The sequence below is a fragment of the Triplophysa rosa genome, linkage group LG7, assembly GCF_024868665.1.
Source record: "Triplophysa rosa linkage group LG7, Trosa_1v2, whole genome shotgun sequence".
NCBI classification, from domain to species: Eukaryota; Metazoa; Chordata; class Actinopteri; order Cypriniformes; family Nemacheilidae; genus Triplophysa; species Triplophysa rosa.
This window is the reverse complement of record NC_079896.1, coordinates 23499962-23514350: the sequence shown is the minus strand read 5'-3', so window position 1 is coordinate 23514350 and position 14389 is coordinate 23499962. Positions and strand designations below refer to the sequence as shown.

Genomic DNA, 14389 nt, shown 5'->3' with positions numbered 1-14389 from the left:
CGACTCATCTGCCATTACATTCTTTCTCCAAAGGGATTTTAAAAGAAACATCCGAGATAAAGTCGAACGAACATAACTGAGCTCCATTAAGTCTCCTGACTATGAAAAAACAACCCGTAAGCAATAACATGTTCCTCTGGGTGTTTTAATAGCGTTGCTGAAGCATGTACGAGTTTCTCCCACTCAACTCCAGCTGCTGTATGGTTGGCTATACATTTCACAAAGTAGTATTGTTTTTTCTATTATCAAGCAGAACACTGGAGATGATTGTTTTATTTATAAAAGTATTCTGCAAGTGCTTAACTATAATTCTGTACACACAGAAATTGAGAATTTCCAGTGACAGCACAATCCAGAAATGTACTGTATATAACAAACTTGACTACCAAAATTATTGAAATTTGATGCTTTATCCGAAACGACTTACAGTGAAATAACTGTACATTAACCCCTCCCCAAAATGCTCGGGGTGTTTCCAAAAATCTCACTAAATTATCTCAGCAATTGTAAATCAATATAGATATTTCCTACTAACACGCCAAGCAAAAGATAGAACATCTCAAAAACATTTTTGTCGGTGAAGTAGGGTTGCACGGTGTACCGGTGCTACGGTAGCATCGCGATGCCTCTCTATTTTTGAAACGGTAGTATCGTAGTACCGTAGTTAATGTTGCATATGCGCATTACTATTTATTTGAACACTTACATCTGCCTTTTGGCGGTGTTTATCTCCAAAATGAATGTGTGTTTTGAATGTCTCGGACGAGTTAATGATTCAAATTGGCGATTTGAACAAGTTGGTTAAATGATTCACAAACTCAGTGGAAAATTGACGCCACCTACTGGCCGTTTTAGTTCTGCATTTAAAGTAAACCTAATATTTCCCTTTATAAAGACTGCTGTATCAATTAAATTTGTCCAACATTTGAATTAGTTCCTACGTGAAAAATGATCTAGTGTACTTTAGTATTTACTACAGTAAACTACTAAAACTCATAGATACTAGTGTTTTTGAGTCTTATCATAGTAAATATTTAAGTATACTACAGTATTTATAGTATTTACAAATGACTAAATGTAAATGTATTTGCTACAATTTATCCAATTACTACAGTTAATACAACAACATATTCTAGTGCAAAGTATAATATAGTAAATAAAATATGTTTAATCTAAATCTGTGTTTTTTGTATAGATTTGAATTATATGGCACAGCATCGATTCGTGATACTACTTGGTATCGAGATACACTGCAAAAAATGACTTTCTTACTTAGTCTTTTTTTCTTGTTTTCCAGTGAAAATGTCTACAAATTCTTGAATCAAGATGCATTTTCTTGATGAGCAAAATGACCTAAGAAAATAAGTCTTGTTTTTAGTAAAAAAAATGAAATTTCAGTGAATTTGTGCTTAAAATGAGCAAAATGAGCAAAAAAATCTGCCAATGGGGTAAGAAAAATAAACTTGAATTGAGTGACTAAGAAAAAGGTCAACCTTAATTCAAGTTTATTTTTCTTACCCCATTGGCAGATTTTTTTGCTTGTTTTAAGCACAAATTCACTGAAATTTCATTTTTTTTACTAAAAACAAGACTTATTTTCTTAGGTCATTTTGCTCATCAAGAAAATGCATCTTGATTCAAGAATTTGTAGACATTTTCACTGGAAAACAAGAAAAAAAGACTAAGTAAGAAAGTCATTTTTTGCAGTGTACTTCAGCTGGTATAGTATCGTAAGACATGTTTATGGTACCGTGACAACCCTACGGTGAAGAATTACTTCACTAATAAACTTCTGGTTTATTTCTAATGGGCTGTGGTCAGGGGCATAGAACACTAAATAAGACTAAAATAATAATGTTTAAAACTTACTGTATACCACACTTTCAAAAAAAAAGAGCACCTACAGTATTTACTTCTGTCTCATGGTCTGTCCATCTTTGCATACATCTCTCCCCCATAAGCCCCATCAGAGCATCTCTTTATCCCGTTCAGCTTGTTTAGTATTGCATGCTAATGGAAGTCATTTGGCGTTTCATTAGATCACTGTTACTCCCTCAGTATCTGATGTCTATATTAAGCTTTTGATTGTTTAACCACTGAACTGCTTGCCATGCAACAACAACTCCAGCAGGCGACTGAGTGCTGTCCCGTCCGCCCTCACACACATGCGTGCGCATGCACACACTGCAGGATTAGACGTCTAATAAAGCAGGTGACTCTCACACTTGCTATACTCCTAATAGAGTCATTCTCGAGGTTTAATTTCAAGCTCTGCGGATCTGTGCGTGTGTGTGTGAGAGAGAGAGAGAGAGGGGGTTGATGTGATTAGGAGTGTGTAAATTACAGTGTTGTACACTTTGAAAGAGAGTTACATCAGCACATATGTGCAGAGCTCACAGCAATATCTGTTTTGTGTGTTAATGAGTTGACACTCATGTGATCTTTAGAAAAAAAGTGATAGAGTAAACACATTGTGCTGTGTGTATGCGTGCGTGATAGTCTCAACCTTTTGTTATAAAGCGAAACGTTATCAAAAGTCAAATGACACAAGGCAACCCATAAGATCTCGAATTATTTCTCCTAGACATCAATGAGAGTAAATGGAGAGGAAATGGAAAAGACCCAGAACTCTCCATTCTCCATTAGCGTTTCACAATTGATCTTCATGTCACAAACTGAGCTCACATTTGCCAAGTCTGCAATCAAAAGTCAATATTATTGAAGATCTCAATATGAACTCAAACGTTTCTCTTCAATTGACCCAAAACTCAGATTAACCTATACGTCTACATTTTATACCTTCATTCTTTTCATCCATTTAAACAAATCTCTCAGTTATTTGTATTGTTATTAATAAATAAACACGAAGTAGGAGAAGAAACTGTTTACAGTACACACAAAAAATGTTGAAAACTACGCGAACGTTGCTCTAATACTGTTAGCTGAGAGAAACCTTCATCTATAACCTTGCAAACTATTTCACTTTATCTTAAACGTCTCTTCAACAGTTGATATGCTTTAGATGTAGGTCACATGTAGCACAAAACACATCTGCAGTGTTTTCCAGCTGCAGTGGATATTTATAATAGATGTGCTCTCCGCCTCTCATTGTCCTCGTTTATCTATTGTAGAAACACATCATTTCATGCAATTATCTGATGTTCAACAACAAGAAAAAAACCCCACTGTGGCTTTTTCAGCATGTGAAACAGGGGATTCTTTTTCTTTGGGTTTGTTAATACGCCTCACATTACCTCGTATTCCTGAGAGAAACGCAGGCCGTCGTTGGCTTTCAGTCGCTCTATGTGGTCAGCCAAAGCGCAGACAGAAACTGGAGGGTGTTCTCGCATTCCTACAGGGAAACAGAGAGGATGAAGTGACAAATATATTTTAAGGGTCTTGTTTTGTTTTGATTGGCTGTACTGTGAGGATCAAACAGAGTTCACATAGTTTTGAATCTTTTAGAAGATGAGTACATTCAGAGATATAAAGAGCACAAGGGTTGTGCAATGAGGTAGTGAGAGAGACTGAAAGAAAAGGACACAGATCAACGCTTGTAGTATCATGCTATGTGCTAGACAAGTAGCGGTGATGTAAGCAGTGAAGGCACATGCTCAAAAGATGGATTATGAACTGCTTCCGGGTCGTTAGCAAGATGATATCCTTTACGTGACATGTAAATGACACAAGGACTACAGTCGGACCACACGTTTTCAGATTCTTCCGCCAAACAGAAGAGGCGGAAGGTTTGAGACACACAGCCTGTGGAAAGGAGGTGAGAAATGATAAAGCTTTAATTGACAGCAGCCATTGTGGTGGTGGAGTGGGTGTGGCGGAGTGGGTGTGGCTTTGGTCTTGATGGACAGGTGGGAGGGAGGTGCGAAGGTAAGTGGGAGTTCACACGGGAACACAAAAGCAAAACTAACTTGGGGTGTCGGGGCAGCTGAAGGCACTGGATCCTGTGGAAAAAAGGAGATAATATATTTACGAAACGCGCTCTGTAGAGAAGTTTGTCCGTTTAGGGCTACTGTAGAAACAACATGGCGTATTCCATAGAGGGGGACCCGCGGCGTATGTAGATAGAAATAGCTCATTCTGAGGTAATAAAAACATAACGCCGTATCATTATGTAAGGTCTTTACACATCTGAAGACAGTTATGTATCTTATACTGCATTTCTGTTAATAGATCCTCAAAAAAAACCCACACTGGACCTTAAAATGGCACATTTCTGTATTAATGTCACTGGAAGTCAAGACAGTATCTGTATACAAGTGACCCTTGAAGTTATATTCTGCATTTGTTGCACACCAAGGATACATTATAAAACTCGCTCCTATTTATCAAAGCGCCCTAAAGGTGTTTGAAATACAAATTCTAAACTTTTACTAGTAAATAAACAACACTGGCAGTAAGACTCCTCATTTGAAGACTGCCAAGCAAAGTAAATCAATTTTCATGCTAGAGAAGATGACATGAATATTCCTCCCGGTTTTGCCATGAGAAATATCGCGCATCAGTCGGCCCGCGTGCTCGCAGCGGAACAGTCTGACATAAGAACATAAGTCACTTTGCAACTGAAGCAAATTCACATTCTTATTGAAGTCAGCAAAATATCTGTGCGCTCTGAAATCCCCCCTGAGAAAGAGAGAGGGGCCTAGAAAGAGACAGAAAGAGAAAAGCACAGAGTGCAAAATATGGATGGAAAGGAATGAGAATGATAAAGATTTTCTCATGCGGATCGTCTCAGGCTGGAATAGCGTTCAAATCTCATCCGGAGGAGAATGAAGTTATCTGGTCTGATGTGACAGCGTTCTGTGTGTTTGTGTGTGAGAGAGAGAAAGATCAGCTGGCAGGATCTACTCATCGTGTCCTTCACCTGACAGAGTGAATCTGTATGAATAATGTTTTGTCTTCACACCAAAGTTCCAGCTGACCATCACATTCATAAATCTAGAAAGAGCTTCTGACAACTATATCCGAACCTAAAACAGATTCATTTGTGTTGCAAAACTTTTTCAAATACATGTACACTTTTGTCTAACAGTGGTTAGACAAAATGATTACTGAAATACATTAAAAAAAAAAAAGATATTTCTTATTTTGCCATTTTTATATGAAAAAAAAATTACAAAATTAAAAAAAATATATATATTTTTTAGTGGAAGGGGGGGCTTCGAATATTTTTTAATACAACGGGGGCCATGGAATCAAACATTTTGAAAACCCCTGTTTTGGAAGCTATCTTGTTTCTAAATTCTATACATGCAATCCCAGAATGCACTGCATAGTGAAAAAATTACAAATTAGCAAAAATACTTCACTAAATTTTCACTCCACTACATTTCATAAATCAATTTTTTAAAAATGTTTTAACCTTTAATACAGAATTTACTGTAAGCACATTTAAAATCCAGTACTTTCCTACTTTTAAAAGTAAAAAGTAAAAATACTTAACTAAAAGATAAGAAGTAAAACTACTAGATTTGAGCTTGTACTTAAATATTAAAATGTAAAAAAACAACATTTATTTATGAAATGCAGTCGAATAAAAAGTATGATATATGCTTTGTCATGTAGTGAAGGATTTCCCCCCCAAAGTTTGAGCACTCTAACAAAATACAGATATTTTAAAAAGTATTTGAGAGTAAAAATACTCAAGTAATGTCCACCTTTACGATAATAAATGTGTTCTGTTGAACACAAAAAAGTGTTCATTCAATTTGAAAAAAAAAAAAACCAAATTGGCGAAATAAGCTATGATAATAAATGTGTTCTGTAAAACACAAAAAAGCATTCATACAATTTGGACTAGAATAAAATTGTTTAAATGAAAACTGCACTATTTCACTCAATATTTGTGTATATTGTATTATTTGTTTGTTAGAGTATGACATCATCATCTTGGAGACATGAACATCTAAATTACTTACTTATAGCTTTCCGTCTCAGTTAGGGGTCCTTCACACAGAACGCAGGGCATTAAGACAACTCGACTGATCTTAGCGGGGTGCACTTACAAGTGCATTAACTCATTAACGCTAATGTACTTCATTTATTCCACTGCTCTATTGTTTAACGCTGCCGTTGAGCCGCTGCATGTCAGCTCTTCAGAAGGCAGCTGCTTATGTAGACATACAACAGCAAGGTAACTCACTAGGGTTTTGAAACACGCCTCTTGTCTTGTGTTTAGGTTGTGCATGTAGAAAGATGATGTAACAATACTATATAGTGTATTAGGTCTATTACCTTGTGTCTGGTAGTTGAGTCTCCTCATTTCCACTGGGTCAGAAGAATTAGCCAATAAATGATCTTTAACTCCAGCTGAGTGCTCGTCTTTCGCCGAGGGAGAGGTGCGCTTCCTGTCCAGCCAGGAAATGACACGTGAGTATATGAACACAGGTAGATGTGTAAACATTTGAGATCATTTGTTGTTTGTTTCTGTTAGGAAATTTCATTTATACAGTCATTTTTTATTAAAAAACCAGCACAAAATTGTCTAACATCAGATGAAAGAGAATCAAGATACCCACCTCTCCTGTTTGCTGCATTCCACAGAAAGACAGGAAAAAAGACAGAGAACGTCAGAAAGAGAGACAAGTGCAAAGTGTGTAGTGTGAATTTTTAATTGCTAATGAGCGTCATTTTAACAAACTCTCCCCCTCCTTTGTCTAGAAAGTTCTGTCATTTAGCATCTTTTCTACCTTTCCTATCGCTCTGCTAACATTTGGAAAATTAGTTTTCTCTCGTCTCAAAAGACCTCAAACTCTGGACATTTGGTTCTCTTACATTTTTAATAAGAAAGATTGCATTAAGACGACGAGTACGTTTTTAATCTCCAGTTTTTGTTATGCCTCCAACTTGCAGAACTCGGCACAATGGAGAGATCAAATTTTGTTTAGGTGTGCTATCTTTAAACTTTTTTCTTTCGTTGAGATTTTCATTGGAGATTTGGGGTAGGGAAAATATGATTTCTGCTGTCCGGTTGAATAAGTGTAGCACTATTTAATCGTTAAAGTTCTGTATTAGCATTCAGTATTACAAAAGCCTAAGCGTGGCCTGAGGGTACACGTCTAAATTGCTGACTGTCGTAAGCGCTGTGAACGTTGCAGTTATGAAAAAAGGTTTCTCGACGAAAATAGCATGACTCTTTTTTTTCACCAATGTCTAATGTCTCTCTGAAATTATATTTATATCACTCTAATATATATATATATATATATATATATATCGCTGCTGTCCTTGTGAAACCTTGTATCTCCATATTTCGTGATTTTCTTTTTGCCATAAATCATTATTATTAGTCACCCTTCATGTTTGCTAATGGGTTTTGCAAATATCTAAGCAATAAAAGTATTAAAAAAGTGCTTGTCAACTTGGACATCACAGTATTTAACACAGCTAATTTAGACATCCAAGGTTTTGGAAGGACAACGACAATATTTAATTTACGTTACTATAATTTTACATTAATATTTTATTGTACTAACTGTATTAAATTCAATTATTATTATAGTTATTGATTCTTTGCGGGGGTCTCACGGAAGTTAAGTTTGGGCCACATAAGGTTTGCTTACGTTGATGCCGCTGAAACGGTCTATATATAAATCTATATAAAGGAGTTGCTCTAGATCATACCTCTTGAAGAGCAAAATGGCAATAACAATGATGATGATGAGAACGACGGCCAGCACAGGTCCCATCACCCACAGCATCTCTGGGTCTTCCATGTGACGGGACATCCCGCTGTGGAGCTTCACCATCATGGATTCAGAGTATGGACTCACGGTAAACATCTGCGTGAACACCAAAACAAAGACCGAATCAAACAGACACAACAGGACTGAGTAAAATCTTGCTTGAAAACAGTCAAAAACTTTCTAAGTTCATGTAGTTCTATTGGTATTGTGTTAGCGTTGCAAAGGTCATAGGTTTGAATCAATGCATAAACATACATTCATAAAAATACTAGTGTCATTTCCTTAAATACCTCTTAAAGGCATAAAATAATTTAGAAAACGAAATATAAAATGCAAAATAGGCCCTTTTTAACCCGGTTAACAGGTGAATTTTGGGTGTTAAACAGGAGATGAGAGGCATGGCGACCGTGTGTCCCCTGTATAGTGTCATTTAATGACGTTTAATGGTCACAGATACACTGAGGATTTTTTAAAGTGCGTTTCAACAGAGCAGAGGAAACCCTTCAAAATCTTCAAAGCAGCATCAAAGCTGGTCCTCTTCCACGAGCGCAGGAAACGAATCGCCTTAGTAACACCTTTTAGACAGCACAGCAGGGTGCGCACAAGACAGAAGGAATGGAAAGCGGAAGATAGAGAGCGAGAGAGAGAAAGGGCCGAGGGTGGAGTAACCTCCTCTGTCCTGCCGAGAAGCGAATGATACGCATCATCGACCTCTGAGGCAAATCCCATCAATGCAACACCTTCTGCACTCCCACCTGAAACCACTGCGGGAACCAAACACCCAGCCGCTGCCCAGAACTCGTGCGAGTCATTGCAGGAGCTCGGCACAAATGTTTGAATTTTTATTCCATGTCACTTTAGTTCGGACACTGTATAGAAACGCATCTGGAATGACTTCGAGTAATGCGAGTATGAATAAATAGTTCAAAACGAGGCCCAGATGTCACATGCACATATAGACATCATCTTGCTTTTTTGGTTGCGTCTTGTAGTTTGGAGTTCCAACGTCTCATTTTAATCCTAGCCTCCACTGTCCTGATGTCACGTCGTACAGCTTATGAATTATGAGTTTGGACACCATGTGCGAAATACATTTATTCATTTGGCAGATGCTTTTATCCAAATGACTTACTATACTAGCCGTGCTTTTTTACTCCCTGGGAATCAAATCCATTAGCACATTTTCACTGGGTGTCAGAGAAGGATCTTCTGTTTCTGACATGCAGAATGTCTGTCACACACACACACACACACACACACTCTCTGTCCCTCTTTAGAACACACACACTCTCTTTTTCTCTAGCAGGTGTCAGACAGAACGTTTGGAAGGACGCAGGAGTAGTGCAGTGAGAAAGGATGTAAAGGCCTGTGGGAATCTCTCAGTGGGAAACTTTCAGAGTGATCAATTTAATCGTCATTCCTTCAGACAGAAGCGCATCCCACAGCGTGAGTAATGCATCTCTCACTGACTCGAAGACTATTTACTTATACATGTTCATGTGTGTGTGTGTGCATCACAGTCACACACTTCATGTGTTTTCACTCTCCTCCATCTTCAAGACTCTTCATGTGATGTCTCAGTCTATCTCACGCGTTTCGTTCATCCCCTAATCTGTTTTTCTTTAAATGCAGCGGTAGTTTTGCTCTCCTCTTCTTTTATCCAATTTCACACTCGGCAGTCTGTTTACCAACACGACACAAAGCAGCACTGACTGTGCTTTCACCAGCCCCCTCCTCTCCTCTTTCTAATTCCTCATTTCTTCACCTCTAGCTTTCTCCTCTCATCTTGTCTCCAGCAGAGCTCACAGCTGCAGATCTCTAACCCAGAGTAACTGATCATGAGGGTGACGACGATAGAGAGATGAAGAGAAAGAAAGTCTCAGCTGTCTTTAAGATCTCCTCTCTACTTATATCTTCATCAGCTGCTTTAAGCAGCGAGTTCAGTTTATAATGACTTACCGAGTCCCGATCTTTCAGTTCTGCCATGATAAATGTGCGGTACTGTTGTTGGCCGGGTAGGGGTTTGTTATAGTAGCTGTTGTAACTTTTCTCATCTCCTAACACAAAGGTCTCTGGAAGATAATCCAACTTGGCAGCGATGTACGGCCGCAAGAAGTCCTGAGTTTGCCGTCTCCTTCTCTTCCTCACGTCTGAGTCTCCACCACCCTCCAAAAGCTGAAACACAGACAACATACATAAATGAACATATATTTCATATGTAAGTACTTGCTTGCTCGGATCTTTGCTAGAAAACGGGGATGTTTCCAAACGCAGAACAGCAATGCAGACGCAGGTCTGATGCTTCTTAATATCTGAAAACTCTGGTGTTCGAAAAGCTTTTCCTGTTTTGCAGACGATGGTTTATTGAGAGCAAGTAAACTCATGAGAAAGCAAACTGAAGTTGAGGGCTAGAGCTTTAGTATTAATAAAGGAAAGCAAAAAATGCCAAGTGAAGCTTTTTAAAAGATCCGAAAGCGTCTCAGCAGAAGCTGTAGAGACGCAGAGAAACACATGAGAAGAAAAGAGCAACCACAAACACTAGAAAATCATGGAAAAACATCCATCACAGGCCTCATAACATGAAGTGAAGAATTAAAGTGACAGCATACAATGCTAGAGTAACATTTATGAACCTTTTATTGGGGACTTGACAAATAAATCGTAAATGTGTCCTATGGTTTGACAGCAAAAATAAAACTAGCAATGAGGATAAATCTCTCTCATGCTATTTTATATTATACATATTAATAATACAAAATAATATATTATTAACAGTTTGTTTTCCAAGTTTTCTCAAATTTATGTCACACCATAGGACATAATATGATATGTTTGTCAACTACCATTTTACAGTTCCAGGTGTTCATCAGTTGAGTTAGACTCAGTATGTATGTCTTAACTATTTATTATATTTGTATTATTTGCAAAAACTGATAACTTTAAAAAAAGAAAAAAAAATGTAGGGATGCACCGATATGTAAACTTTGGCCGATAACGGTAACCGATACTTCTTTAACATTGAAAGCCGATAACTGATATATTGGCCGATATACAGTATCTAAATATTAATATAAAATTCCCTAAGACTGAGACAAAAGGCAAAAAGTGGACAACTGCTTTTATTTGAAAACATTCACTGCAGAAAACAAGGTCCCCATTAGTTCTATTCTTTCCCCTTAAAATCATGTACCAAGCCTACTTTACGATTCTTTAACCTTCAAACTTTTCTGGTATATAATGAACAAATGATAGATGTTCTTCCAGAGCAACCCAGAAAAATGTTCTTAATAGCCACATGTCTAACAGGTCTCAAGACAGAAAGCATTCAGAGATTCAAACAATATGCTTTTGTTCCTATAATTTACACATTCAAAAATACTGGATCTACATACTGTACCAACATCAACAATGTTTTGCTAATAGCAGTAAGCGAATGATCACGACAGAAAGACAGTACTGTGCTGTATTTTAATTGTGAGCAGCCTGTAGCTGAAGAAGTTTAACCAGACGAAATGATTTATGATTTATCGGCTATAATACATCGGCCTAAATTTTATAATAATAACCAGGGCAAGATGGAATCTACAGACTTTTTTGTTAATTCCGTGCAGAATTTTTGGAAAAATCTGCGGAATAGATTTTAAATGTGTTAAAAAGAGCTGAGAGAATGGGCCTTGAAAACATTACAAATAAAATCAAAAATAATGATTTCTTTGAGGTTAACAATACAAATGTAATTGGAATAACCAGTTTTCAAAACAAAGCCATGTCTCTTTCATAGTACATCACAAAAAAGATGCATAAAATATATGTTAAAAATGTTAATTACAGTTAATTCCAGAATAGTCTGATAGAAACACAAGAAAACAAGTAACAGAAAAAAATCTGGTATTTCATCTCATTTATAATCTCTAGTGTTCAACTGTCCAATCAGCATCATAGAGCATCACAGACTTTACAGAACATCACTCCCCATCTTCCCTAATTATTTTGCTCTGTCTCGGGCTGTAATTTTTGCTGACAGATGACGTTTTTTTATAGTTAAATAGTTAAAAGGTTAACTATTCCGCTGTGAATTTTATTTTACTCATTTCAAATAACAGATTGTTAGTTTCTATAAAAAACCGCAACAGCAATCAATATAGCCTTTAGTCACAGGCAGGCATGCGCAATTTCTTTCCTACTATGGCGAGGGAAATGAACCCGGACTGATTGGGTCAGACCGGTTATATTAACACTAATAACAGAAGCGTTAGTTTTGCCTTTTTATATTGGAACTAAGTTGGATAATAAAACAAGCAGATTGACCAGGAGACATTTGCAAGCAGGACTTCAAAGGACGTTTCATAGAAGTGTTTTAGAGGTATGCGCACACACACACACACAATATCAGTGTGTTACACTGAACAGCTTTCACAGCCGATGTTAAAGTCATGGAAGCTGTTATTTGACTGTTGGTTATCTTAGAATGTGTGTAGCTGAATTCTTATTACCAGCTGTAGGACTGTGGTGAAAGTAATTAAGCGTGCAGTTCAGTTAAATGTTAACAATCTCTGATAACCAAACACTACTCCAGCGGCTCTTCCTCTTCTCTAAGGAAGGCCTCGCCCCTTTTTTGGCGTATTCCTTTTGGCGGAGGTTATTCAAAAACTCAGAATAGCGACATAATTTACCCGGGATGTAAAGGGCTGTAGTCTGATTCCAGCCGTTCTCTGTAGTCCTTGAAAAGCGAATTCTGTTAAAGACAATATCTCGCTTGGCATTGAACTTGATCATTTTGCAGATATTGTTTATGCTCTAACAGCAACATTACACACTAACTAAAGTTAGAAAATTTACATTACGGGGAATGGCCCCTTTAATAAACAATAGTAAAACACAATAAAAATATGATAACATTATAAAAAAATGATATTTTTTAGGGATGCACAATTAATTATTGACCATATCGGTATTGGCCGATACCTATATGGTGAATCATTAATTATGTTTTTTATTATGTTATCATATTTTTATTGTGTTTTAGTATTGTTTATTAAGTTATTATTACTTAATCAAAACAACCCAACTGCAGTTTGATTGATCTTACTTGGAATGCACAATAAAAAACATGATTTTTCAAAATTGTATGTTTTTGCAAACAAACTCTTCATATAGTCTTGGTGAGATTCACACTAGTTCAAGGTAAAATTAAGTAAAGCCAAAAAGAAAAATCTTGATTTTTAAGCCCTTTTATCATATTCAAATTCACAATTTTAATAAAAATTCTACTTGTGGTGGTGCTGCTTTTTCAACAAAGCACGCTGATACACACTAACCTCATCCAGATCCATGTCTTCTGGGTTTTCCCAGCGGCGCAGCGTGGATGCAGTTACTGGTACCACCACTACATAAAACCACCTGTAAGGACACATACACAAGAATATTTATTCACATCTCTTTGACTCAACTATAATGATGATAAACATGTCCCTATTTATCTCTGCCATCTTTTAGAGAACAGATTTTGCGCGTCCTAAATGAAAGGGCAAATCTTTCTGGCTTCATCGCGGCTCTTGTTGTTTGTGAGGGTGATGTAAATGTCTGTTTGGACAGCACACCTTAGATTGCTTTTCTAAATGATTCTGTGATGCTCCAGTAGCCTCCAGCATGCTCACTGACTGTAACAAACACTTGAAACTCAATTAAAAGGAGATTTTTCTACGCTCTAATGCACGGAGCGAGCACTGTCTATTGTCAGTACTGTCACATATAACTGCCTCAAATTGTTCAATTTCGGTGATTTATAATTGAGCATTAAGCAGAAGGACGTCTGAGCTCTTCGGCCAGTGTGAGACCTTCTTCTGCACTGTATCAGGTCAAATCTAGCGTGCCGCTAGCAGGTGAACTCATCTAAGACAGTTCCTCTGAGCTGAGATGGGAAGTGCCTCAACATTAACCTTTGATCTCGGTCTCGCTAAAGCACAAAGATCCAATATTTGCCCACTGAGGAACGCTATTCCTGCCTACGTGCGCTGACTAAGACTCGAGACTCAAGCAAACATTGCCTTGAGATCAGAAAACAAGAATTGTTTTTCGAATAGCAAACCACCCAGTAGCCTGCATACTTTACACACAGTGTGCAATGAAAACCTGTTAAATGACCAGTGTTGCTACTGCAAGAACATGACCCCAGAATATAATAGCCAAAAGACTGATTTGACACGTTGGTGTGACTGACCTGACGAGGGCGCTGTTGTGCACTTTGGGCAGTGTGATGGTGAGTTTGCCTCCTTCTTCTGGGTCTTGTTTGTAAAGGACGGGTTTGGTGATGAAGAGGTCTGGGGCGGTACGAATGGAGACCTGCTGCTGAAGCCCACCGGCGCTGTTTCCTCGACTCATCAACACAAAAGAGTAATCGGTGTCCGGCTGTAACCTCGTGATCAACTTCCTCTTCAGATCGCCCTGCACCTCCACGCTCTGCTGGTTATACAGGATCTGCCAGCAGGGAAAACAGGTTAATATTAAAGACAACACAAAGAGAAACAAACTAGAGATGCACCAATTCTAAATTTCTTCACCGATACGATACCGATAGCCGATTATACAGAGTGATATCTGCCGATACCAATTCTAAAGATTAAATTAATATTTCTTAACTTTCTGAATGTTATCAATTCAAATAATGACTATTAATATTGAACATTGAA

The 14389-nt window shown here is 37.5% G+C and overlaps 1 protein-coding gene across 9 annotated transcripts in view; it reads right to left on the bottom strand.

The window, feature by feature from the left end:
* The window catches only part of ptprfa (protein tyrosine phosphatase receptor type Fa), a 183130-nt gene that overhangs the window by 12727 nt on the left and 156014 nt on the right, over window positions 1–14389 (bottom strand). For 4 of the 9 annotated variants that reach the window (XM_057338018.1, XM_057338020.1, XM_057338021.1 and 1 more), the window contains 8 exons: window positions 13921–14177; window positions 13019–13100; window positions 9660–9875; window positions 7639–7796; window positions 6534–6545; window positions 6250–6362; window positions 3927–3959; window positions 3255–3352 (listed from right to left, as the gene is read on the bottom strand). In XM_057338018.1, the coding sequence (XP_057194001.1) occupies window positions 3255–3352; window positions 3927–3959; window positions 6250–6362; window positions 6534–6545; window positions 7639–7796; window positions 9660–9875; window positions 13019–13100; window positions 13921–14177 (969 nt within the window). The remainder of the gene's footprint in view (window positions 1–3254; window positions 3353–3926; window positions 3960–6249; window positions 6363–6533; window positions 6546–7638; window positions 7797–9659; window positions 9876–13018; window positions 13101–13920; window positions 14178–14389) is intronic. The other 5 variants (XM_057338026.1, XM_057338027.1, XM_057338019.1 and 2 more) reach the window with 3 other exon arrangements.